Source organism: Microtus pennsylvanicus, chromosome 2, assembly GCF_037038515.1.
Source record: "Microtus pennsylvanicus isolate mMicPen1 chromosome 2, mMicPen1.hap1, whole genome shotgun sequence".
NCBI lineage: Eukaryota > Metazoa > Chordata > Mammalia > Rodentia > Cricetidae > Microtus > Microtus pennsylvanicus.
Genome location: NC_134580.1, coordinates 129324701 through 129350818, shown reverse-complemented (window position 1 = coordinate 129350818; position 26118 = coordinate 129324701). Strand labels below are relative to the sequence as shown.

General features: G+C 50.1%; 1 protein-coding gene across 1 annotated transcript in view; it reads right to left on the bottom strand.

Moving 5' to 3' along the window:
* Bpifb4 (BPI fold containing family B member 4) overlaps window positions 1-25547 on the bottom strand; it is a 29059-nt gene extending 3512 nt beyond the window's left edge. Inside the window, exons 1-16 of the mRNA XM_075963897.1 lie at window positions 25418-25547; window positions 23342-23462; window positions 22578-22640; window positions 21593-22106; window positions 20588-20692; window positions 19790-19933; window positions 17740-17803; window positions 17338-17398; window positions 16292-16383; window positions 14642-14845; window positions 12659-12712; window positions 10276-10446; window positions 8327-8394; window positions 6468-6510; window positions 4529-4592; window positions 116-192 (exon numbers count right to left, since the gene is read on the bottom strand). Of these exons, the coding sequence (XP_075820012.1) occupies window positions 116-192; window positions 4529-4592; window positions 6468-6510; window positions 8327-8394; window positions 10276-10446; window positions 12659-12712; window positions 14642-14845; window positions 16292-16383; window positions 17338-17398; window positions 17740-17803; window positions 19790-19933; window positions 20588-20692; window positions 21593-22106; window positions 22578-22640; window positions 23342-23453 (1836 nt within the window). The 5' untranslated portion in view covers window positions 23454-23462; window positions 25418-25547. The remainder of the gene's footprint in view (window positions 1-115; window positions 193-4528; window positions 4593-6467; window positions 6511-8326; window positions 8395-10275; window positions 10447-12658; window positions 12713-14641; window positions 14846-16291; window positions 16384-17337; window positions 17399-17739; window positions 17804-19789; window positions 19934-20587; window positions 20693-21592; window positions 22107-22577; window positions 22641-23341; window positions 23463-25417) is intronic.
* Window positions 25548-26118: the final 571 nt, after the last annotated feature.

Below are 26118 nucleotides of genomic sequence, written 5' to 3'. Positions count from 1 at the left end.
TTGCCCCCCATGCACACACACACACACACACACACACACACACACACACACACACACACTTCCTCTCAAAGCTGATGGCAAGAGCAGAAAGGGAAAGTCCTTCCTCTCTCCTTACCTCCAATACGTCAATGTCGGCATTGCTGAAGTCAATGTTGAGGATTTTGGGCAGAGGGACGCCAGAACCCAGGACAGCTGTAAAGGGGGTGGGGGAGAGTCAGGTCAGGTGTTGTTCATGTGGCCCAGAGGTGGCAGCCTGGCCAAAAGCAACCAGCATTTGCAAGACCATAGCTGTCCTTTTGGCCTCTCAGGCTTTGTCCTTGAGGTTCCTGCCCAGAAGAAGCCCAGGCTGGCCTTAGGCTTGCTATGTAAAGGGGAGGATGACTTGAGCTCTTGCTCCTCCTGCCTCCATCTCCAAGTGCTGGAATTATACACCACCATGGCCAGTTTACGGTGCTGGGGACTGAACCTAGGACTTCGTGCATACTAGGAAAGCACTTTACCAACTGAGTCACGTCCCCAGTCCCCTCCATGATGGGTTCTGGGCCTCCCCTGAGACTATTCGCACGTCTTGTTATATACAGTGCTTCCTAGACCTTAGGCCAGCAACTAGGCAGCTGCGGCTTCTGCCCCACTCCTAATTTCTGCCACCAGAGAAACTAAAGCACATTCATTCTGATTTTCTGAACTTCACACTTACCCATGTCAGTGCCTTAGGGACTGTGTCCCTAGAATTAGAGAACAGGAGGACTAGCTGCTGAGTGGAGAAACAGAATTATGCACATGGGTCCCCAGCATGCGAGTTGCCATGGGGTTTCGTTTGGTTTAAGATGTCAGAAGCCAAAAAGAAGGAAGAGTGTGGGATGGCTCAGCCTGGAAAGGGGCTTGCTGCACAAACCTGCTGACGTGAGTTCAAACCCCAGAACCCATATAAAGACAGAGAACCAACTCCACACAGTTGTTGCCACACATGCACTGTGGTACACATACATCCCCACATATATTGTGTAAATAATAATAATGATAAATAGAACTTTAAAAACAAACTCAGAGGTTATATAGATTTGTCAATTAATGTACTAAAAAGAAGAAAGGAAAAGAGGAAGGTGAAAGAAAGGATAGGTGGACTTTGTGATTAACTGAACTTGACCTTTCTGAGCCCAATAAAATTTGGAACTGGGGACACTTGGGACCTGCCCTACAGGGTTATCTATACTGTTTCCCAGTCTCCCTTGGCCACAGAACCATTTTCTTAAGGTGCTATTGTTTCATGGACCTCCGTACTTTGGGAATCATAAATCTAGTCAAATCTCTCACTTTTGAAGAGGATAGATTGTATTTGGACTTCCTAAGCCAAAAGGATTTTCTTCAAGGATACTGTGGTAGTTTGAAAGAAAATTCCCCAAAGGGAGTAGCACTATTAGGAGGTGTGACGTTGTTAGAGAAAGTGTGGTCTCATGGGAGAAAGAGTGTCACTGTGGAGGTAGGCTTTGAGGTCTCATATAAGCCCAGTGTATCTTTTAGATAGATCACTTCCTATTGTCTACAAGATGTAGGACTCTCAGCTACAGCTACAGGACCATGTCTGCCCACATTCTGCCATATCCCAACCTTGATGACAATGGACTAAACCTCTGAACTGTAATCAAGTCACTCCCAATTAAATATCTTGCTGTGGTCATAGTATCTCTTCACAGCAATAGACCTCTAGCTAAGACAGAAGTTGGCACCAGGGACTAGAGTATTGTGATAGGTTTGACTACGTTTTTGTTTGGAAGAATTTGGACCTTGTACTTTGGTTTGGTAAAGGAATGAAATGCTTTAAGCACTGACTAATGGGCCATACTAGTAGGAGCATGGAAGACAGAAGTGCTAAGTGTTATTTGAACTGTTGAAACCTCATTCGTAAGGTCTCAAAGGAGAAGAATATTAATATGTGGCCTAGAGATCATTCTTGTAATATTTTGGTGAAGAATGTGACTGCATTTTGCCCTTGTCCTAAGAGTCTGCCTGAGACTAAAGTGAGGAGTTCTAGATTAATTCTGTTGGCAGAGGAAATCTCAAAACAGCCCAGTTTAGACCCTGTTGTATGGCTGTTAGTGACAACTCTAATGAAGATTTATAATGAAAAGGGGTAAACTGGGCAAATAAAAATACAAAATGGACAGATTGAGAAAAGCGGCACCAGGAAGTGGAAAGAGCTAAATCCTGTGTTCAAGGAGATAAAAGGATTAAGAAATGGAATGAAGGGAATCATGGCTTGAGGGCAAGACCCTACCAACTAAATTTCCAACTTGTGAAAATGAATTAAAGACAAGTTAGAGCCAGATGTGGTGGCGCACACCTTTAATCCCAGTACTCAGAAAGAGGCTGGCAGATTTCTGAGTTTGAGGCTAGCCTGATCTACAGAGCAAATTCAAGGACAGCCAAGCTTAGGCAGTGAAGGAAAACAAAGAACTGAAAGATGAAGACATAATTAAAGGAGAAAGCCGGATCCCAGGCCCAGCGAGCAGCAGAACTTTGTAACTTGGGTCACGTGGCTCTAGAGTGAAGGATAGAAGGAAGGGGCTATGGACTGCACCTCCACAACTCAGAAAGTCACTGAAGCCAGGCCTGTGTCAGGGGTGTCCCTGAATGGAGGTCTAGAGTGGCCATTGAGTGAAGTGTAAAGTTAAAGCCTGGATGGCCTGGGGACCCCAAGAGGTTAGAAATGCCGAAACTGTGGAATACCTGCCGAGCAAAGTTGTTAAGAGGGAGTGGAACCAGCCAAAGAGAAAGAAGTATGTTGCAGTCAACAAAGCTGACGGGAATTGGAGACATCAGACATGGAGATGCAGAGTTTGCCCAGCTGGTTTTCAGTCTTGCTTTGGTGTAGTGATATGAGCAGTGGGGCTGCGTCCCTGGCACCCGGCCACCCGCATGGCTGGCTGATGCCCTGAAATAATTACACCGAAATTGTATTCTTTTAAACACTGCTTAGCCCATTATATCTAGCCTCTTCTTGGCTAACTCTCGCACCTGGACTAGCCCATTTCTAATAATCTGTGTAGCCCACGAGATGGCTTACCAGGGAAGATCTTAACCTACGTCCATCCTGGGTCGGAGCTTCATTGATCGCGTCTGCCTCAGAGAGCAGAGCTATCGCGTCTGCCCGGGGGAGGGGAGCATGGCATCTCTGAGCTTACTTCCTCTTCCTCCCAGCATTCTGTTCTGTTTACTCCACCCACCTATGTTCTAACCAATAAAATGGGCCAAGGCAGTTTCCTTATTAGCCAATGACCTTCCTCCATCACTTTGAACTGCTATTTCCTCACTATGCTCCCTACATTTTGGAACAGCAAAGTTTATCATGTATCATTTGATGTTTGAAGTATATGATCTGTTTTTTTATTTTGATTTCATAGTTAAGAGATTATATGAATCTCAGATAAGACTTTGAACTTCAAACTTTTTAGCTTTGTTGAGACTGTGATAGACTTTCAGGACTTTTGAAGTTCGACTAAAGGTATTTTGCATTTTGATATTTTTACAAGCTTTTGGAGGCCAGGGAGCAGAATGTGGTAGTTTGAAATGAAATGACCTCAAAAGGGAGCAGTGCTATTAGCCTTGTTAGAGGCAGTGCATCACTGGAGGCTAGTTTTGAGATCTCATACACGCTCCAGATACTGCCCAGTGTTTTAGAGCACTTCCTGTTACCTGCAAGATGTAGGACTCTCAACTGCCGCTTCAGCACCATGTCTGCCTACACTCTGCCATGTCCCACCATGACGATAATAGACTGAACCTCTGAACCGTAAGCCAGCCCCAGTAAAACGTTTATCTTTATGAGTTGCCATGCTCACAGCATCTCTTCACAGCAATAGAAATTCTAACTAAGACAGATAACAAGCCAGGTAAAAGGTCTCTGGCTGTGGTCTGCCCAGTGCTGATACTTCCCTCTCTCCCTGCTAGATTTCTGTGGCACTTAAGGACTCGGGGGATCTTAAAGGTATAACAGTGAAGAGAAAGAGTTTAGAATAAAACACTAAATACTTGGAAGTTCAGATGACTCATCTCTGGGCGGGGCCTTCTAAAAGTTATTCTGTGATTCATAAAATTTACACACACACAAATTTCATAAGGATCAGAAAAATTAAGACAACAACCAAACAGGAAGCAGATGTGGGAGCTGGGGAACCATCCTGTTTTCTGTCAACAGAAATGTGGGCATTTGTTGCTTGCTATGTAAAGATAAACGTAGTGGGCATGGTGGTATACAACTGTTATCCCAACATGTAAGCAGCTGAGGCAGAAGGATCACAAGTTTGAGGCCAGCTTGGGTGAGATCCTGTCTCAAAAAAATCTAAAAATAATTCTTATTAACTTGTAAGCTTGAAGAGCATTTGCCTTCAGAGACTTAAATCACTCTATTTGAATAAAGTCCTTGAAATGGCACGGTACAGTATAGTGTACACTCAATATATCTAATAAGCCAGTAGTCACTAGGTCCCTGACCCACGTAACCCCAAGAGGCTTGAACGCCCCCTCTTACCATTCATCGCTGGCATAAAGGCTAGGTCAAAGATTTTCTCAACCAACATTTCCAAGATGAACACCTGTGGAAAAAGAGCTGAGTTCAGGCAGGACTGCAATCCCTGGAGGACCTGGGGGACCTAGAGTCCAATGCGAAGGCCTAGTGCTACTTGATAGAACCCCATAACCCACAAATGACAGTCCCTTGGAGCCCTTGGCTCACCTGCTCACAGTACAGACAGAAAAGATGAGGATCAAGGCTGCTAAGAGGCAAGAGGCAAAGAAGGCGTGGCTCCTCCCCTAGGAGGCTGGGGATCCATAGCTAGCCTGCACACCCCAGCTCAGCCTCCAGGGGCCAGTGGGAAGGCTCTGTACCTCTCTGACCTTAAACTCCCTCAGCTGTGCAGCGGATCCACCTGCAAGGACTCGGGGATTATGAAGGGATCCTGTCACCTGCCTGGCCTTCAGCCCTTAATCACATAGTCAGGCCTCTGCGTCCATGAACCCTTGCTTCTGGACTCAGTCAATATGCTTCAAAATATTGTAAAACAAAATTCCATTTATTCTGAGGCAGGAAGATTGCCATGAGTTCAAGGTAAGCCTGGGCTAGCAAGATAAGACTGTCTCAAGGGCAACAAAAAGTGTTTTAATCTGCACTAGATGTGTTTGAGTTCATTCTCCTCATCATGATTCTCGGAGCAATGCAAATAATAAATAGTCACATCATATGATCAAGAACAGATGGAAAATACACGAAAGGAATGACTGGCCACATATAAACAAAACGCTACACTTTATGCACAGGGCATGAGCATCCTGGGGACCCTGGAGCTAATGTTGGTGCTGAGGGGCATCTACACAGCAGCCCTCGACGGCTCTAGGCTTTGGTTTCCTGTCTGCACACAGGAGTGGCTGAATCCTATTACATCATTGAAACCCAGAGCAGGTGATGGATACAAACACAGGGCTCTGCACAGGCTGTGTGCGGCCACTCCTGCACGGCTCGGCTACCTGTGACAAGTCACACAAGTCACTGAGTTTGCAATCCTTATTTCAAAAGCAGGGTTTACTAACTGCCAAAGTCACAAGAATGTGGCCAGGACTAAACGAGAAAAGCTATTAAAGCAGGAACTTGATTTGAGCCGCCAGTGTGCCTGGGGACTCCATGTATTTCTATTATGCTCATGGGATGTAGTGCTCCTCCCCACCGGAGTCCGGAGACGTCTGTTCTAGCTGGAGCTGTGAAGTGCAGGAGTTTCTCTGCCTAAAACTGAGCTGGTAACATTGACGTCACTGGTGTTGGAGACGGTTGGAGAAGCTCAAAAGCAAGTGACAGGAAAAGGGATCTGCCTTTCTCAACACGTGCAGAAACCTCACCCAAGCCTAACCAAAACCAGTTCATTTGTAAGAGGGGGACAGAGATGAAGGGGGGAAGGAGGGCGCTCCCTTAAGAAGCCTCATGTGGGGACCCAGGACTGAACAAAAGCAGTGGCAATCAGTTCTGATTCTGAACCCCTCATGGACCCTTAAAGGCAGCTAGCTCTCCGAGACCCGAAATTTAGAAGAGAAATGAATCCAAACCTATTTCTTTCTTTTTTTTTTTTTTTGTAGGAGAAAATGGAGGCTCAGCACAAGTGGGCAATGCTCATAGTCACACCTGGGTCAGTGACCCACAAATTCCAAGGGGAGCAAGCCCCCCAAGCACCTGGCTTCCCTGGGTCCTCCTTGTTCTGAAGAAAAACGACTTGGGTACAGCCCAGGGTGTCAGCTAAAATGTGCAGAGCCATTGGCAGCAAGCAGGATCTGTGAGCTCACACCCCGCCCCTTGCTCCATCCCTCCTCAGTCTCCATCCATGAGAAGGGTGACAGTGCCAACGCCAGCCCTCTGTGATTCGCAACCATGCTGGGCTCCGCTAGGCTCAGAAGAGCTTTTCTGATGCCTAAACCCTAATACTTACATCGAAGTTGCCCACGTTTGAAGTTCTGAGGTTGAGGCTGGTCCTGCAGTAAAAGAAAGTGACTCATCAAGAGGGGTCGATATCATGACTGGGAAATCCACAGACACAGTTGACCCAAACTTGTGGGAGCTCAGAGACTCTACACCGACAGCTGGGGAGCCTACGAGGAACTTGACCAGGCCCTCTGCCTGTGGGTGACAGTTTTGTAACCTGGTCTGTGGGACCACTGGCAGTGGAACCAGGACCTATCTCTAGTGCATGAGCTGGCTTTTTAAAGCCCATTCCGTATGGTGGGATGCCTTGGCTTGGAGGCTTGGAGGCTTGGTCCTGCTTCAGCTGAACATGCCAGGTTTTGTTGATGCCCCTTTAGGGGCCTTACCCTTTCTGAGGAGTGGATGGGGGTGGGTTAGGGGGAGAAAAGATGGAGAAGGGAAGAGAGGGGAACTGTGGTTGGTATGCAAAATGAATAGAATACAATAAAATAATTTTTTAAGAAAAGAAAGTGGCTCATTAAAAGCAACAATGGCCCAGGACTCATAACCAACAGTCAGAAGCCTCTGGCAGCACCCACGGGAAGGCTCATCCTGGCGGGATCAATTACAGGAATTCACTTTCCTATACTGAGTACTAAGAACCTTTCAGACCCCAGACTAACAGAGGTAAACCTGAAATTTCAGCTTTGCCTCAGACCGGCTGTGCAATCTTAGGAACTTCACCTCTCCGAGCCTCAGTTTCCTCATCTGTAAAGGGGATCCTGCAGGACTAAAAGGGGATGGAGTCCTCCGAAGTAGCTGGAACCATGTGTGATGTGTAGCCAGCGCCCTGTGTGGACACTGGCTACCCCTACCTCACTTAATCCTCACAGCAGTCTCCTGTTGGACATCCTAAGGCTCATGCCCAGCCCTCCCATCCCCCACACCACCCAAATGTCCTGACACTGCACACTGTCCATGTCACCATCCCCACTGCGAAGCCCAGCTCTCTTCCCCGGAAGTCCCTGCTCTCCCCATGACTGTTCTTCTCACCAGATCTGGCTGGTCAGCCCCTGGACCATCCTGGGTGGCCTACAGCACCACTTGGGAGTGTCCTCCATCACTGGGCTACATAAACACTGATCATCAGAAGGAAAGCTCTCCCTAACCTAAGTGTCTACTGAGAGTCCAAAATAGGGGCTTATGCATCTTGAAATGGCAGTGACAACAACCCTTATTTCTGCATAATTAGGTCAAGGTTAAACAGATAAACTTCCAGAACCTTCCTCAGCACCTTCACCAGAGGCACCCAATGGATGGCAGTCTTTTGTCATGAATTTTATGAAATAGAGGCTATTGTCCCAATCTTCAGATGGGAAGACTGAGGCTCAGAGAAGTCATCTGACTGACATCACACAGTCGTCCGGATCTAAATGGTACTGCTGAACTCTAGACACAGGGCTCAGCATTCAGGACAGCGGGCACCTGGACCTGCACTGGCTCCTAGCTCCACTCTGTGTGGCATTGAGTTAGCACATCCACCTCTCTGAACCTTAGTTCCTCATCTCTGAAACAGGAGAATGATGGCCCTGATGTCATGGGCCTTTAGGAAGGCGACAATACGTGGATGAAGGACCAAGAGCACCTTATTGTCCCCAGCACTGCACTGAGCCCTGATGCGCGTCTTGGCTCAGCGAGTTCTCTGGCTCTGTTCCTGGCACTGGCCCACAGCGGGCTCAGCAGACAGACTGTGGTCAGCTCTGCAGGCCCTCACAGTCACACAGCAGACTCCACCCCTGCCTGGCGGCCCTGCGTGAACCACTTCCAGCAGTCTCGGTCAGGAGACATGCTCTGAGGAGCAGAAGCCATGCACGCAGATCCTCTTACTTGTCCAGCTTCGTGTCAATCATGAGCTTGTCCCCTTCCACGGAAAATGAGGCCAGGAGGTCTGTGTCCTGGAGGGAGAGGAGGAGAACAAACACCACTGTGGTCATGCAGAGCGCTGCAGGCCGGATGCTCACAGTGTACAGTGCCCACCGGCAACCCATTCACCTAAGTACGGTAGGTCACTCCTCTGCCAAGAGGCCTGTCCTCCTCATAAGCACAAGATTGCCAAGAGTACCCCGAAACCCATGGTTCACATTCAGGAGTCAACCAACACCCAGCACTGTTTCCACTTACGTCTCTGTACTGGCAGAGTGAACGTTTCTCAGAGACATGCCCAAGACCGGCATTGTGTTGACAAAGGTCCCCAAGATCCCTTCCGGAGGGAACTTTTAGCCTGTGGAACTTACTGGGCTTGAGCCACAGAAGACACAATTGGGCAGCATCCATGCCAATCATAACTGCCCGGCCCCTTAAGAGAGGCATGAAATGTCCAGACTCCTCCCCTTTTTCAAGAAAAGTACTCATAGGAAAACTTCTCATTGCCCCACCGAAGCCTTCCTCCAATAAACAAAATAAAACAGTCTTATGAAAATTAAAGTCTGCCTCCAACAAACTGAGTTGATAAGACAATGGTGGAGAAGAGCCAGGGCCCCGGTGACAGAGGCAGGGGTCTAAGCTGGCACGGGAAGCCATCCTGAGGAAATGCTGTCTGTGCCAAGGACCGAAGGGTGTGTAGTGTTTGAGCAGATGGAAAAGGGTACAAGAGTCATTCGGGCTGTAGGGGAGGGCAAGTACAAAGGCCCTGAGGCAGGAAAGAGGGAAGCATTATATAAGAGAAAACAGGGTAATAGGGAGGTGAGAAGATTCTGAGGCTGAGGTGGGCCGGACTAGGCCAGACTGTGTGAGCCCAGGAATCCAGGACCACAATCTCACTAGTACATCACCATGGCAAAGTGCTTGGCCAGCTCACATGGCAGGGAGCATACACACTCACATGGTAGGGAGCATACACACTCACATGGCAGGGAGCACAAACACTCACATGGCAGGGAGCACATACGCTCACGTGGCAGGGAGCAGACACACTCCCATTTCTACCTCTCATCTGATGATGCCCAGATAGGACATCCCCCATCCCCACTCCTTCCACAGTGGCTTGTCATACTTCAGCTAAAGCAACCATTTTCCAACCTAGAAGTATCTCATTGGTCCCCAACCCCAGGAGCGACAGGCACTGCGAAGACACAGCAGATGGGACCAGAGCCCTGAATGTCTGCTTGAAGCCTCCCTCCTCCGGAGGGAGTGGTCCTTAGTGTGCATCCCTTTGGAAATGTTTCCTCAGCACTACCATGTGCTGGGCCTGGGTCAGGCTCTGGGGATCTGACAGTGAATGGGATCGGTCTCTGCTCAGCAATAAACTCACAAGTTGATTTTGTTACATCAGGTTAAGACTTCAAGCCTGGGAGACACAATGTGGGAGGGTTGTATTTCAGGTGAGCGATAGGAGAACGGGGGTCTTGCTTTAGATGAGGAGTGTGAGAGGAACCTCTGCGAATATGGTATTTGAACAGAAACCTACTGTAAGCAAGGGTGTGAGCCATGCAGACACCGAGGGACAGGCCAAGCAAAGGCCCTGTGGTTAAACTATGCTTGACGTTTCTGAAAGGCATTGGGGAGCTGAAATGTGACCAAGAGGAGACCTTACAGGACTTTAGGACATTGCTTTCCTTCAGAGTGCTGAGGGAAGCAGGGGAGAAGGGTGGTTTTCATTTTTAAGACTCATTGAGAAGTCTTCTGTAGTATGCAAGGTAACAGTGTTCACAAGAATTTCTCATAACTTGGCTGACATTCGTGGGGACTGTGAGGATGTGAAGAGGACAGGGGCCCGAGGAGACCTTGTTGCTCTGTCTTTAGACCTGGCTGTTAGAGCTTCACCCTCAGGCACATACCACATCGATGAGGCAGATGGTGGTCTCTACATCGTTGGGCTGGGACACTACAACCTCCGAGGTGGCAAACACCTTCACCAGTGCCTTGTCCTTCTGCAGCGTCACAGACGGGGGATTGGGCACCTGGATCCTGATGGTGAGTGGACGGGATTCGGGGTACTGCTGGAACACCTGTGGGCGGCACCAGATGTGTGCAGGGTCACCAGAAGTGGGTTTTTGTCAGCCAACTTTCAAACAGAATGGGCAGAGGTGAAAGCAGGTCCCCCATCACAGGAGGCCCACACACTCCAGGAAAAGACATGGACCCACTGTGGAGTGGGGAAGAGACTGCCGGCCCTCTCTGATGCCCTCACATATGAGCACCATACAAACTACATGTGACAAGATGAACAGATCAATGCCAGACACATAGAGATTCTTGGGAAATGGCTCAGAGTCAAGTGGGGTTTCCTGAAGCCTCGGGCCAGGTACATAGTGACAGTCAAAATTTCATTAATTCAATCACTCAAACTCTGGGGCACTTTTTACTTCTGGACTAGAGGAGAACACAGCATGCTGTCTGTAACCAACTGGGGAGCACAGAGCCCTTTGCACCCTTCCAGGGACGTGAAGGAAGCCCCAGGCCATCTCAAGACAGAGTTCACCAGGAAGAACTGGCCGGGTCCCCTGAGTGCCCCAGTGAGGGTGCTTGGGCCTGTTTCTGCAGATCAGATTCCCAGTGCTAACATGCTGAAAAGACGGGTTTATCACAGTTACTAAACACCTGATCAATTCCATATAAAACTCTTTCCTAAATATGGAAATTAGGCACCAGACACTACTCAAACCCTTGGTCGTTTTCAGAGGGGGTGGGGAACACCTGTTTCTCAAACAGAAATTGACCATGGCTGGGATGAGGGTGATTAAGCCTAAGAAGACAGGTCTTGATCTTGACACAAGTGTGCCGATAGTCTTCTGTGGGAACTCTTGGTCAATGAACAAATTCAGTATGCTCAGCTATTTAACTCACCCTGAGAACTTACCCTCAATGGTGTGAGCATTAATAGTCAGGCATTTGGCCAGCTGACTTTTCACAGAGATTTTCAGGATCATTGCCCCCAAACAGGCAGTGTCTCTGAGAGACTACAATACCTCCTTCAGAGAGACCCCAAGGCAGTTGGAACTGTGTCTCCAGATAAGCAGGGCTCCAGGAGGCCACCAGAGCCTGGGTCAAGCTCTCTATGTGACTCCAGCCATTGCCACTTTGTCTAGCCTCAACTCGGTGGCCACCTCGAGCCATGTAAAGCTCCGTGTTCTTGGTCTGATCTCTCTGTGCCTGTTGTGCATCCGAGAACAGGGTCTGTCTCCCAGTGAAAGAGGAGATTCCAGGACAGAGCAGTGAGCACATGCAGTGTTCCAGTACCCAAGGTCCCTTGTGGAGCTGCAGAAACTTAGGACTAAGAAGGATGTGTCTGCTATTCAAATGCCAACCACACGAGGGCGGTAGCGATCACTTGCTGAGCTTTGTTCCCAATCTATCTCTGAGCTATAATGGGGCATATGGAAAGAGATGGAGTAAGGTACAGAGGACTGTAAATGAGTACCCTCCGCCCTGTGTGGCACTTCCTACCCATAGGGTTCTTTGATGCCAGGCCAAGAACTAGGGTTGGGAATCGAGAGACTTTTGTTCTGCCTTTACATGGCCACTTGAAAGAGAATCTGTAAAGGATTAGCAAGAACAGCTGTTAACATCTGTCTGCCAAATGCCCACTCTGGGCCTTTGTTTCCAGATGAGAAAACAGAGGCCTGGACAGGTGAGGTCAATGGTGATGGGAATACACCTGGGACATGCTGAGTCATGCCCAGCTCTAAACACCTGCCAGCTCCCATTTCAGCTGTCATGTGCCTATGTGTGCCCTCACTGGATTTCCCCCTAGACAACCTGGACAAATGCTAAGACTGTGTCCAAGGTCACACAGAGGGAGATCACTAGCCTGGTATATGCAAGGCCCTGAGTTCAAACTCCAATCTTACATTGTCACCCAGCCAAGGAGTGGCCAAGCCAGGAGACTATGCAGGCTGGTCCACCACCAGGGGTCAGGATCTGTCATCCTCACCCTCCTTGTACCCCCTCACCAGGATCTGGTCTCCACACCTACCCCGCCCGAACTCCAGGGAACCAGATTAGAACCCTGCCTGAATGCAGAGACAAGGCTGTTCCCCATTTCATGGTCATCACTGTCTGCAGAGGGCTCTGGCCGTGACTTCTGTTGTCTCTTACCCAAAGGGTGCCACTTAAAACTTCAGAGAACTAACTATATGTTATATAGTGAGTGACGTGTGGCATTCCCCTAAGGACATAAGCCAAGTTAGAGACAAGGACATCTTAGGATCGCTCACTTACCTTGGGAATCAAGGCCCCCAGTGTGGACGTGGTGAGTGGAGGGAGATCTTCAAACTGTGGGACAAGGACAAGGTCATGTGAGTCCTGAAGTGATGGGGACAGGTAGGTGCTTAGGTTCCAGTACATATAAAACAGACAGATCCCCTAGGAAGCCGCACCCTCCAAGAGTACACTCCAGACCAGCCATTGTGTAGCCCACATCGCAGTTGTGTGGCTCAATGGATGGCAGCAGCCACTTAGGCTTTCTGTCTACAAATATGGCTTCATGTGTTCAAGGTAAGCCCAAATCTTTCTTCTCTGGTGGTATGCTTTGGGCATTCTTTAGGAAAGCTTGGCCAAGTCCACGTGCGCCACCTAGTGTCTGCTTGACCTCTCTGCTATTTCCATCTTGTCTCCTCCATGTCTACTCGTTTCACAAAATGTCAGATGCCAAACAATGAAATGCAGGGCCGAGAGAGAGACAGAGACAGACAGAGAGACAGAGACAGACAGAGACAGAGAGACAGAGACAGAGAGAGAGACAGACAGACAGAGACAGAGACAGACAGAGACACAGAGAGACAGAGAGACAGACAGAGAGACGGAGAGAGAGAGACAGACAGACAGACAGACAGACAGACAGACAGACAGACAGAGAGATGCACTGTCTGGGCAGAGCACCAGTCACATGTCCAAAAGGGACCCTTAAACACTTAAAACTGCAAGTGGTACCTACACTGGACCTAAATGGGCACTTTCTTCAGTAGAATTACTTTTTTTAGTGATTTGGGTATTAAATTTTTTTCTCATTTTTAGGAGAAGCAGGATGGATACATAGATTTATAGAATGTATGGGTGGCTAGGTGGAAGATAGATGGATAGATAGATGATAGATCAATAGACAGATAATGGAAGGGGGACTCATAGATGGGTGGGTGGGTGGATGGGTGGATGAATGGATAGATAGACAGAGAGACAATGGGTGGTGCCTGGGTGGATGGTAGATGCATGGGTGGACTGGCTGAAGGACAGATGTCGGGATGGGTGTGTGAATGGTGAGTACATGGATAAATGGTGAATGGGGGGGGTAGATGGACAAATGAGTGGGTGGTGAGTGGATGGGAAGGTCATGAAGAAGGTATCTGGAGAGATAGATATGAATCACATTTGACAAAAAAGATCTAGGAGGCACAAGTGAGCATGACTACATTATTCTGCAGCCGTTCTGGAGGTGGGAAATCTCTTAAAGGGACTGGGGGGATTGACTCCTGAGCACTATTCCAGGGTATTAGTGTCTTCTTTTCATGCTTCTTTTGATTGCTGGTGCATGCATGTTGGTCAACTGAAAGAATTATAAGTATTCATATTAAGGTGCTCACATGTGAATATGCTTTGCCTTTCAAAAAGTAGTGAAGTAAACCACATCAAACAGAGAGCTAATGCCTCCTCCTGGGACCAGAAGCAGATTACTGCTGTGCCTATGAGGCTCGAGAGAGGCTCTGGTAGACAGATAATGCCTGGGTGGATGGGCAGATAATGGATGGGTAGGTGGATGGATGGATGGATAAATGGATGGATGGATGGGTGGATGGATGGATGGATGGATGGATGGATAGGTAGGTGGGTGGTTGTATGGATGGATGGGTGTATAGATGTATGTATGGATGGATGAATGGATGGGTGGGTGAATGGATGGGTAGATGGATGGATGGGTAAGTGGATGGATGGATGGATAGATGGATGGATGGGTAGATAGATGGATGGGTAGATGGATGGATGGGTAAGTGGATGGATGGATGGATAGATGGATGGATGGGTAGATAGATGGATGGGTAGATGGATGGATGGGTAAGCGGATGGATGGATGGGTAGATGGATGGATGGGTAGATAGATGGATGGGTGGGTGGATCACCATCTTTGGAGACCCTGGAGTACAGGGTAAATGACCGCAGGCTAGGAAGGACCCCAAACCAGGCACTCAGTGCCCTGCTGGGCTGACTCACCATGCCATCGGTGATGTCGATGTCCAGCGCGCCTTGCTTCTGCAGCATGGTCAGCACAGAGCCCAGGAAATTAGCCGAGATGGCCAACTGGGAGTTGGTGTTGTCACCCATGGGGGGAAGTTCTGGCATCTGTGGCCTGGGCAACACAGCTGGCCTCCCCAGGGGGTAGTCAATGAGGTCACCTCCTGCCTCCCCAACTAAAGTCTGAGGAGCACAGAAAAGGGGAGGGAAGAAGAGGAGGCTGCAGTCTGGAAGAGGGTTCTGGGCAGGTTCTTCCCGATTGCACCCATGATTCTGAGCTACCCTTATGGACAGCCCTTCGTCTGCTTAAAAGGGAAGGAGGTCATGGCAGCTCTTGCTTTATGGTCAGTTGCTACTACAATTATTACAGACAGTCATGCACACACCCACATGCATGGGCACACATGCACACACACACATACACTGTGGCACAGAACCCGTGTCTCAATATGTGCATGCATCTGTACCTGCGCCATCCACACTGGCCAAAGATGATGCCCTGCGCAGTGTTCTAGGTCTTCTCTGGACTCAGAGCCAGCTATTCTGCCCTCACCTTCCTTCTGCCCCTCAGCCACCAGGGCCAGCACTGGGCCAGCCACCCTCCCACCTCTTTGCCACCCCCATGTTCCCCCACTCATTTCTTGTCACCCAGCAGGATTTAGCTCAAGGGCTGCCTCCTCTTAGAAGCCATCACTGACCTTGCTAACGCATCCTAGTCTCTGCTTTAGGTACTGTCATGGTGCTGGGCCTGTAATTGCCAGTTTGCTTAAAGGATTCTCATGACTTCTCCTACATAGACCAGAAGTTCTTTAAAGAGAAGCTTTGTCCAGGACCCAGGCCTGGCAGCACGCCTCTCCAATGGGCATGTGTGTCTGTGCACATGATGCAATGCAACCACGTGACATGGTTTGCATCTCTGTGCTGAAGGCTCAGGGGAGCATTATGTCCACATGATCCAGGCTTGGCCTGCCTACAAAGGGACCCGTGCACAGTGAGTACCAGACCCATGTAGTGCTGGAGGAGTTGCTCAAACCAGCCCACAAGACCCAATCTCCCAACTTCACCTTCAGTGAAGTCAGGTTCCCCAGGTGGTCACTGACCACTGAGGGAGTGTTTGTACTACATGCAGAAACAGCACACGCTGCCAACCAGAACTTTTGAAAAATCATTAGGAGCAGGCTGTTAGCTACATACTAGCATGCTAATGGCCAGTTGTTTATCCAGCAGACCCAGGTTCCAACAGCTGCAGACACCAGCAGCTGGGTGCCTAGGTTCAGAACCCAGGCATGCAGTCACTAGCTGTGTGACATTGGGCAAGTGGAGCCACCTCTCTGTGCCAGTAAACAAGTCTCGCACTGTGGTTCCTATGAGACTGAGCTCATCAGCAGGAAGTGCTCGCTGGAATGTGCCTGACTCCCAGGAAGCACTGAAGAGTGTGTGAGGATGCTTCCCAGCTCTGCCCTAGGTCTCTAGTCCACAAAGGGTCCTGCTCAGATGTTGCTTACAGCATGCATAAATGCCTCGTGTGTGTTTCTGTGTGTGTGTGTGTGTGTGTGTGTGTGTGTTCCCATCCAGCCCATAGTAAGCCACACTCAACTTTAGGGAGAAAGTTTGCAGCCCATCACTTACATTGAGATCCAACTCAAGGAATTCTCCAGTCACCAGCGGGAGGCTGGAGAAGGTGTATTGCACACTTCCAAGTATCCCCAGAGGCACCAGAGCTGCGGGCAAAGGGAAAGGTCACGTTTTAGTTCTCCTCTCCACCAGACCAGACAGTCACACCTCCAATGCCCCCACACCTATGGATGTGTTATAGGGATGGGGTATAGACCAAACAAGGCCCCGTGCTTCAAGGCAGAACCAGCTCTGTTCCAAGCCCAGCTCTGACTCTTCCTTACTGTGTGACCTCAGGCAGATTGCTGCTCTTCTCTGGAACTTACTCCCTCCTTTGTAAAGTGTGTTCAATGCCACCTTTTAGATTTGTGGCAGGGTTGGTGGAGAAATCCCAGTGTGGGTGAGCCCTGTGAGCTGTGAAGTGCAGTGAACCAGGGCACGCCTATGACTGCAGTGTGCTGCTTGGTCGGATCCCCATCCCCTGACTACTGGCAATAAACCCTTTGTCTCCTGTGCTTCCTTTCCTCATCTCAGAAAACCATCCTCAAACTGCCTGGGGTCCAGGGGACATGGGCTCCCCAGCAGAGAGGGCTCCACTGTGTGACTGCAGGAATTCAGCACTGAAGCATTGTGGGTGCTGCTGTGTGGATTATGCAGTTCCTGTGTGCACAGCCATACAGGACTGGCTTGCTTTCAGGAACAATCTCCAGGAAATTCAGGACTAGGGGTAGCGTTGAAGCCTGGTCCTCGGGACGGGTTCAGTGTCTGTACTGATGCCTGTGAGAGAATGAGGAATCTCTCCAATGCCAAAACTATCAGGGCAGAGCCAGGCTTCCATCCAGGATTCTGGCTGCTGCCTAGGCCAGGCCTTCCGGATCCTAAGCAGTGCATGGTAACAGCAACAGCCAGTGTGGAAGGCCTGGCTATTCTTTTGAAACTGCTGGGGCTTACAGTGACTGCCCACCACCCTGTGCCCTCCTCCCAGCTGCGGCAGGGCCCCTGGGGCTAGATCGAGCAGGCATCAATAGACATTGGTCACACCACAAAGAGGGAATACTTACAATCTACAAGACCCAGCTGGTCATTGACAAGACCCAGGACCACGTCTACGATGGGGCAAAGCTGTGGAGAGAGACATCAGGGAGCTCAGGAGGTATAACGCTGGGGAGGAACATTTGCCCCAGCATGGTGGTAGTGATGGATTGACTGTTGTCTGTGGGCCCTGTCCTCTCCACACCCCAGGGGAGAGGGAGCTCTCCTTATTCCCACCTTTAAGATGGGAAACAAATTTAGGGAGGTGTTGAGCTCTGTCACACAACAAGAAAGCACCCCAGCTGGGGTCCAGAGCCATGGGTGCTCAGACTGGACCTCCCATCTCCGCACTCACATAGATGAGCCATTCCTGGCTCTTTCCACCCCACTGGGCCACCTGCCTGACCCTGGAGACACGATCCCTCTCTTACCAGGTCAGGGAGGACGTTGGCCAGCACTCGGTTCACTAAGTTGTCCACCAGGTTGGGGAGAAGCCTACAGAGGGAGGGGCAGGATGAGACAGGCATGGGGGGCTCTGGGCTGTCCATACACACCAGTGTCTAACTCCATCTCTGAGCGCTGAGAGTCCCCGGACCCTGGACAGAGGCACTGGACAGAGGGATCTCCCTAGGCCTGCCCACATAGGCCAGCAGCAAGCTTACTTCCCTCTCTGCCTCCCCTTTCCTTTCTCTCTTTCTCCACCCCTTCCATTCTCTCTTTAACCTCTCCTCTATTCCCCTCATTCCTTCCCTCCCTTCTTCCTTCTCTCCCTTTTCCTTCTTTCCTTCTTTCCGTCCTTTCTTCCCTCCTTCCTTCCTTCCTTCCTTCCTTCCTTCCTTCCACAAACCAAGATGCCACGGCTCTGTTTTGACAGAGAGTCTGGAACATCCCAGATCCCTAGCTGCCTAGACCTTCCCTCCAACTCCTGTGGTCTTCTGCAGAGCTAAAGGCTTGTCATCTTCCCAGGGGACAAATGAATTTACTACTTTATCTAAGTTCACAGATGGCATCTAGAACATTCCATGTGCTCAAAAAACATTTGTGGATGGGACAGAACCCTAGCAATAAAAATAACCACACACTCAAAGACAAGTAAGTGGAACTGAAAAGGTTGGGTGGTGGGAGCCATTTAATAGATCAGGAAGGAGACCAGAGAACTGACCAAGTGGGTTCTCAATGCCCACCTGAATCCCAGCTGGTGAAGGACAGAGACGGGTTACACACACAGACAGTGCACAGATAGTCAGGCAGACACAGGTGGACTCACTCCTTAACATCATTCCTATTCAGCCCTCACACTGACCCTGGGCCCCTCCCCAACAAAGAACTAACTGTCACTTCTCTGCCAGGCTGTGGGGCAACATCCTAGAGAAAAACCAGCTTAGACTCCTCCCCAAGGTTTGCTGTGCACCTTGGTTCTCGTTGTAGATGGATTCACCTGTCCTGGCACTCCTGAGGTCACTAGGAATATACACAGGGGCACACACAGGTGCACATGTACTGGTGTGTTGGAGACAGTGTGCCACTAATATAGCGATAAACAGACAGGCAGACAGACAGATAGACATAGATATATAGAGATACCTATTCCCTTATGAGAAGTGATGAGCTACATTAGACCTCCCATAAAACAACATCTATAGACAGCATTTCATGTCACAGAAACAGATGGACAAAACAGGGAATGGGCAAATGAATGACAGCTCATCCGGAAGCAGCAGGCAGCCTAAGACGTCAGACAAGGGCGCTTTAGTGTTTGAGCACAGCAAAGTCACCCAGGTGAATAAAGGGAAGGTTTTAGAGCAGGCACCTGCTTGCATGGAGAAGTGGGGGAGAGCCACACTCTCCTTCCTCAACAGGGAATAGGGACACTAAGGACCGAGGGTGTGAACAGAGAGGCATTCAGCTCTAAACTGTCAGGAGTGTGCCCTCATCCAAGGTCTCTTAGGTCTGGGGACAACGTGCTGACCAACGCAAGAATGCCTGACAACCCTCTAGACAGGAGAGGGGTTTGGTCACATTGTAGAGAAGATGAAAAAATATCTCACATATGCCCTCAATCTGGGCACATTGATTATAACCCGATGAGCATTTTCTCCAGGGGTTGGGACACTCAGGGATGCATAAGCCCTCTTCGATACTTTCCTAAACCGACAACAGGTCAGATTCTGTGCCAACTGCTTTACCCTCTTTATCTCAGTTCCCAAAGACAGAGTTTACCCCATTTCACAGACTGAGAATCCAGAGCTCGGGACCAACAGAGCTGTTCAGGGTCACACAGCAGCAATGGAACTGAGATTTGAATCTGAGCAGGTCTCTCCTGGGCTCCAAAGCACAGCCCTTGAATTGCCACCAAGCAGGTGCCAGCCAGTGTAGATGGCTCAGTAGGAGTGACCTCTGTGTGGGGGCCACCATATTTCCTGGCATGGGTGACCGTAGTGCCCTGCAGCCCTGCCCTGTGCCTCTCCATCTCGCACTCACCCCCGAAGCAGTTTGACTTTGATGCCCCCCAGGAGGGTGTCGCAGCGCTCAATGACCAGCCGCGGGTAGCCTGTGCGGTCCATGGTCAGCCGAACTTTGGCTGTGATGTTTACCTCCACTGCAATATCCAGGAAGCCAATGAGGCTGGAAGAGACCAAGGGACCAAAGAGACCATGAGCCACTCTCGCCACCAGGAGTCTTGGCATTCTGCAGGCCTGTCAGGAACCTGTCACCTCAGGTTTTAGCACTGGTTCTTTCTGAAATTGTGTCTAGGGGACCCAGACAAGTGCTAGCCTACCACCTCAAGGCAGTGTGATAAATCTCCCTTGACCTCAGCCAATGAGAATTTTAAAGTCTGGGAATAGGACTTGGTACAAACTCTGGTTTGTAAGGTAACCATCCTGACTTTGTAGACAGGACCTCACCCCATGAGGAAATGACGCTATGCTAAGGCCCACCCTCCAAGGTCTGTATAGTAGGTGTCTAGGAAGGCACTCTGACTGTGCAGACAACCAGAAAAGGAGTGCTCTTGCTACCTTGGGCAAGTAAACTTAAGAAGACTCAATGGCTTTAGGAGGATTGTCTAAGTTTTAGAACCCAAGCTATTCCCTACCTCCAGCCTCCAAGACCCTAAACACCACCCTGGGCTGCCTTTCCTGCTGAAGGGACTGAAGGCCAACTTGGAGATCAGTCACTTGTGTCCTCCCTCCCTGTCCCTCCCACCATACATGATGATGAGAAGAGGCAGCTTGCCCCGGGTCCCATGTCAGGGACCCCTTCTGAGCCAAGAGCACGCACCTCTTTCCGTTGATGGCCACGCGGGTATACAAGCTCAGGTAGACACCCACACCAGGCAGAAGCCGCACAGACACCCGGGGAAGGGTAAGCTCCACAATTCGTAGCCTGCATACGATCAAAGAGGTGAGCTAGCGACAGCTGCCATACTGCCTCAGAGCACCCTCCCTCACTGCTCCTCTGCTCCCCATACCCCATCCTCCTACCACAGGGATGCCTGAGATCCATGGGCAGAATATAGAGTAGTTCAAGGGAGGAAACGCCATGGCCCAGCATCCCACCCCTGGGGGCATCTGTTTGCACATCTGTGCCTTTCATTTCCTTAGAATCTTTTGCAAAGACGCTGCTCCCTGCCAGATCCTTCCTGCACACTCCCCAGACTCCAGCCAGGGTTCCCAGGCATGAAGCCACCTGCCCTGAGTCCCAAGCTGGTGAGTCCCTCATTCTGCACACTCTTCCTCCCCAGCAGCTCCTGCCAGCCCTTGCGACTGTGTGAAGGGTCTTTCTTCAAGCCCACACACCTCCCTGGCCAGAAAGCTCCCTGGGACTTTGTGCCTGTTTTCAGGTCAACGTGTCCCTCACATCCTAAGAGCTCAGTCTATTTGTTGTTAAACATCTATGGCAGGGAATCTGGCCATGGCTGGAATTTTAAGACATAATTACAAGCAAGAACTCTAATGTACTTCATTATGCGATTAGAGCATACGGTGTTCTATATATGTCACATGGTTCTAAGTCCTTGGCTTTTTCTTTTCTTCATAAATTGAGTTATTTGACCATTCTACAGACCAGTAAATTGTGAATCAGAAAGGTGAAAAGAATGTCCTAATGTCACACGGAAATAAAAGAGACATTGCCGGGTCTAGGCTTCTAGCCTCTTTCGTGTGGACCCTGCAAACTGTAACTGGGACCTGCCAAGGTGTCCAGTCCTTACATCTCCTCGGATAGCCTCGGTGCACGGTCACCCGTTTGTGGCTAGCAGTCAGTAGGCAGAGCTCCCTTCCTTACCCAGTGATGCCTTGAACAGTGCTCAGAATGCCTCCTTCACCCAACACACCAAGCACACCACCTCCTCCGAGAAGTCCTCCGTCTCCGAGGAGACCGCCTCCTCCGAGCAAGCCACCTTGGCCTGCCAGAATGCCTTCATTCGCCAGGAAGCCTCCGCTGCCCAGCAGGCCTCCGGGACCAAGTGCCCCAGTGGCCACCCCGGCTGGGATCTCTCCAGGCCGCAGCTCGCGCCGGTGGAGCCGGCCCACCGCCGATGTGTCTGCAGCAGACCTGTACCGCCCAGAGTTCCGGTGGTAGGCATAGTCCGCATGGCGGTAGTCCTCATGGCGCAGGTCCCTGAGGTTCCCGTCAGGCTCCAGGATCTCCCCATAGCGGTATTTGCCCCCCAACTGAGCGGTGTTGTCGTTCTTCTCAATGTGCCCATATTTGTAATTACCACCAAGCTGTCTGCCGTTGGTGTATACTGGGGGGGGCTCTCGAACATGGAAGTCGTTGTAGGGGACACCACCAACACCTCGGGGAAATTCAGCTCGTCTGTAGTCATCAGAGTGGTGCCGACCACCACCCAAAAGGCCGCCACTGCCCCCCAGCAAACCCCCACCTCTGCTCCCTCCACCACCCAACAGCCCTCCACCACCACCTAGCAGCCCCCCACCATGGCTACCACCACCACCACCCAACAACCCTCCACCACCACCTAGCAGCCCCCCTCCACTGCTACCACCACCCAGAAGCCCCCCACTACCACCCAGCAGCCCCCCACCACTGCTACCACCACCCAGAAGCCCCCCACTACCACCCAGCAACCCCCCACCATGGCTGCTACTGCCACCCAATAGGCCTCCACCCAACAGGTCACCACCACCTCCTCCACTCCCACCACCAAGCAGGCCCCCCAAGAGACCTCCTCCCCCACCACTGCTCCCTCCACTTCCACCAAGCAGCCCGCCCAGGAAGGGCCCACCACCATCACCACGGGCTTTACCCAAGGGCACCTCCCTCAGGGCGGAGCGGAAGGCATCGCTTGTCTGTATTGTGCCTGAGATGGCTGTGGAGAAACACAGGGGTCATCCCTGGGGCTCCCCTTCCCAGTCCCCAAGCACCACCTCAGAGTATCACTCTATTGTGGGGTCTCATCCATCCCCCCGCCCCCAGTTTAAAAAAAGCAGCAACAGATCAAGAAGACAGAGCAGGACCCAGTGAGCTCATGTCCTGGTCTTACCGCTATCCCTCTAACTAGGTTCCCACATCATTGGGCCAAACCTTGTATCCTCACTGGAGCCCTGGGCAGAGATTGGGCCACAGCAGGTCCTCGTTTCTCAGAGCATAAAGTAAGGATTTGAGATTCGGAGGCACCTGTACCTGAATTTCTGTGCCCTGGGGACTAGACAGGTCTCCAGAAGCCATCCTATTAGCCCTCCGTACACCAGTCCTCAGAGGTGAGGATAGGTCCACCCACTTTCCAGAGGAGGAAACTGAGATCAGGTTGTATAACCAGGGTTTGAATCCCAGGAAGGCTGGCTCTGGGGCCCAAGTTCTTAACCTCTGCTCTCTACTGCCTTGAGAGGATGAGCTGGTGCCCAGAAAGTGGCATCCAAGAGAAAAGGGAAACTCCAGCCCAAAGGGAAGAGGCCACCCAGTCGCTAACCACGGAGTCTGCTAGTGTGGAGAGTACCCAGGTACTGGAGAGCTGGCTCGCCTCCCCTGCTCCTCCCATCCACTCATGACCCCCGTTGGGATTGGACTCACCCTTGCCCAGTACATCTTTTGTAACTCTGAGGACTGTGTTTGTGTCTTGAGGTATGCCACACACAGCTGCCACCGCCAGAGCAGCCACACACCATGCGGTCCACATATTCATGTTGCTCTCCTGCTGAAACACCGTGTGTCAGCACTGTGACTGTCCTCCCACCCATTCATCCATCTGTCCATCCACCCACCCACTAATCCATCTGTCTACCCACCCACCCATCTGTCTATCCTATCCATTCGTCCATCCATTGATTTCTTATCCACCCATCTACCCATCCACTCACGCATCCATCCTTCCTTCCATCATCCATCTGTCCTCCTTGTCTTTATCCACTCAGCTCTGGTCAGCAGGCAAAGATAAGCACCCTTGGCCTAGGAGTCACATGAGAATCCCAAGACCCAGAGACAGGAAACTGACCAAGGTTACACAGTAGGACATAGCCCAGAATTCCTGACATCACTTTAAATTTGTTCGAGGGAAAATTGATCTAGTGGCAAGATCACTCATTAAACAAATGATCCCAGAGCATGGAAATCTATCGCCCAAGGTGGAACTGAATAATTGAGCTATAAGGACAGGGACAGGAATTTCAAACCAAATAGCACTCTGGCAGCTAGCAGCTCTGTGAAGCTCTTCAGCATCTATCCATCTACACATCCACCTACATGTTCACTCACCTGTTCTTCTCCTCCTATCCAGGCATCCTTCCAGCCTTCTATCCAAAGAGCTACTAAGTTGTACACCATCTACCAATCCACCCTCCTATCCTTCTATCCATCTCTCTATCTGTCCACACACCAGTCCATACCCCTACCTACTCTCCCATCCATCTACCATGCATCCATTTGTACATCTACCTCCCATCCCCCCATCTCTCTTCCTATCTGTTATCTAAGCAGCTAAACCATCCGGTCATATATCCATCCATCCATTAATCCAACAGTTCTCAACCTTGCTAATGGTGTGACCCTTTAGTACAGTTCCTCACATTGCAGTAATCCCCAACTACAAAATTATTTTTGATGCTGCTTCATAAACATAATTTTGCTACTGTTATGCACCCTTTGGGAGATAGAGGTTTGTCAAAGGGGCTAAGAACACAAGCTAAGAACCACTGTAATTCTTTCATCTATAATCCATTAATCTTCCCTCCCTTAGAGCAGTGGGTTCCACATCATATGCATAGGACCATGGCTTTGGATGAGAGCCCTGTAGATCTGACCCTGGGCAAAAGACTTTGTCCTTTTGGACCTCTAATTCCTAACCACAAGCGTGAGGCATCTAAGCCACACAGGTGGTGCTTAGTAATGGGCGGTTGTTGTTGTTTTAGGACAGTCTCCTCCGACCCTCAGGAAGCGATGAGCGTGCTGAGGTGGGTGAGGCCCGACTTCAGCTCGGACGACAGCTTCCAGGAAGCTTTGGCAGCTTCCGTACCCTTGCCTCCTTCGCCCACTTCATCTTCCCAGGCTGCTCACTCGTCTGCCTCAGAGTGCCAGTGCCCGACAGTCTGTCTCCCTTTGCTGATGTCAGCGCCTTCCACGTACACACTCTCCTCTCTTTAACTTGTTCCCACCACTCTTGAATTTCTCAAAACTTCTGAGCTCCATATACCCATCTGATCCCAGGAGTCTGGGAGATACTCCTTTCTGGTATTAAAAACTTGAATGTCCAAGAATGCTTTCCTGGCTTCCTCGCCTCATTTTGACCCCTTGCCTAAACAACTCTGCATATATATATATATATATATATATATATATATATATATATATATATAATTCTTTCATAAAAACAAAAACAGACAGCAGTTGAAGCATTCCCAGCATCAGCAAGCAACTGGATAAAAAGCTCTATAGGGTAATAAAGGTCCCATTTGGCTTAGACTCCTGGGAAAGCTGGGCACAGCTTTTGCATACATACATATGTCCTGATTTGGGCTTATTTGCTGTTTTCTTCAGCTCTGGCCATTGGCAGGGCTTCCCCGCAGGCCTACAGTGTGGGATTTCTCATCCCTCACGAGGCCTCAGCCTCTTCTGCCACCCTGGACCTGTGACAGGGAAGGGACTCCTACTTACCCCCGATGGGTTTACAGTCAATCCTGAGTGATCTGATGCCCAGGCCTCTGCTGTGGGCTGAGTCTGGCCACAGGTCAGCCTTATAAAGTGGCCACAGTCCAAACAAGGACCCGGACAGGGAAGGGCTGTGTAATTATGACAGACTAGAATTATAAGACCGGAATTAGATTTTCTCTACAACTCGAGTATTGAGTCCCAAAACCACAAGAGTCTGTGGTTTGTGGTTAATTCCAAGAAGTGTGTTTAGCCCCAGATGGTGTCACACGAGCTGGGGTTTATCATCCTGATCTGGGTACATTCCTGGAAATCCCAGAGAGGCCTTCAGGTGAGCACATCTGGGTTCCAGATGTTCAGGTGTGGGGCAGCTCATAGGCAGATGGTTCAGAGCTACAGAAGGATCCCCACACCCACGAGTTGCACCATGAGAAAAAAAAGAACTCATGTACAGAAAGGCTGAGAGAGCATCCAGTGAGCACCACACCCCTGCCAGCTCTCTCCAGTCTCACCAACATTTGTGTTCTGTGGCACCGGGCCTGTCATGTTTTTATCCAACCACAGAGCCCCTTTTTATCTCATGAGTATTTCACTTTTTATGCTCTTAGACAAAGTCTCATGCATCCCAGGCTGGTCTCTAATTCACCATGTAGCTCAGGATAACCTCGGACAGCTGAGCCTCCTTCATCCATCTCGCTGGGATTACA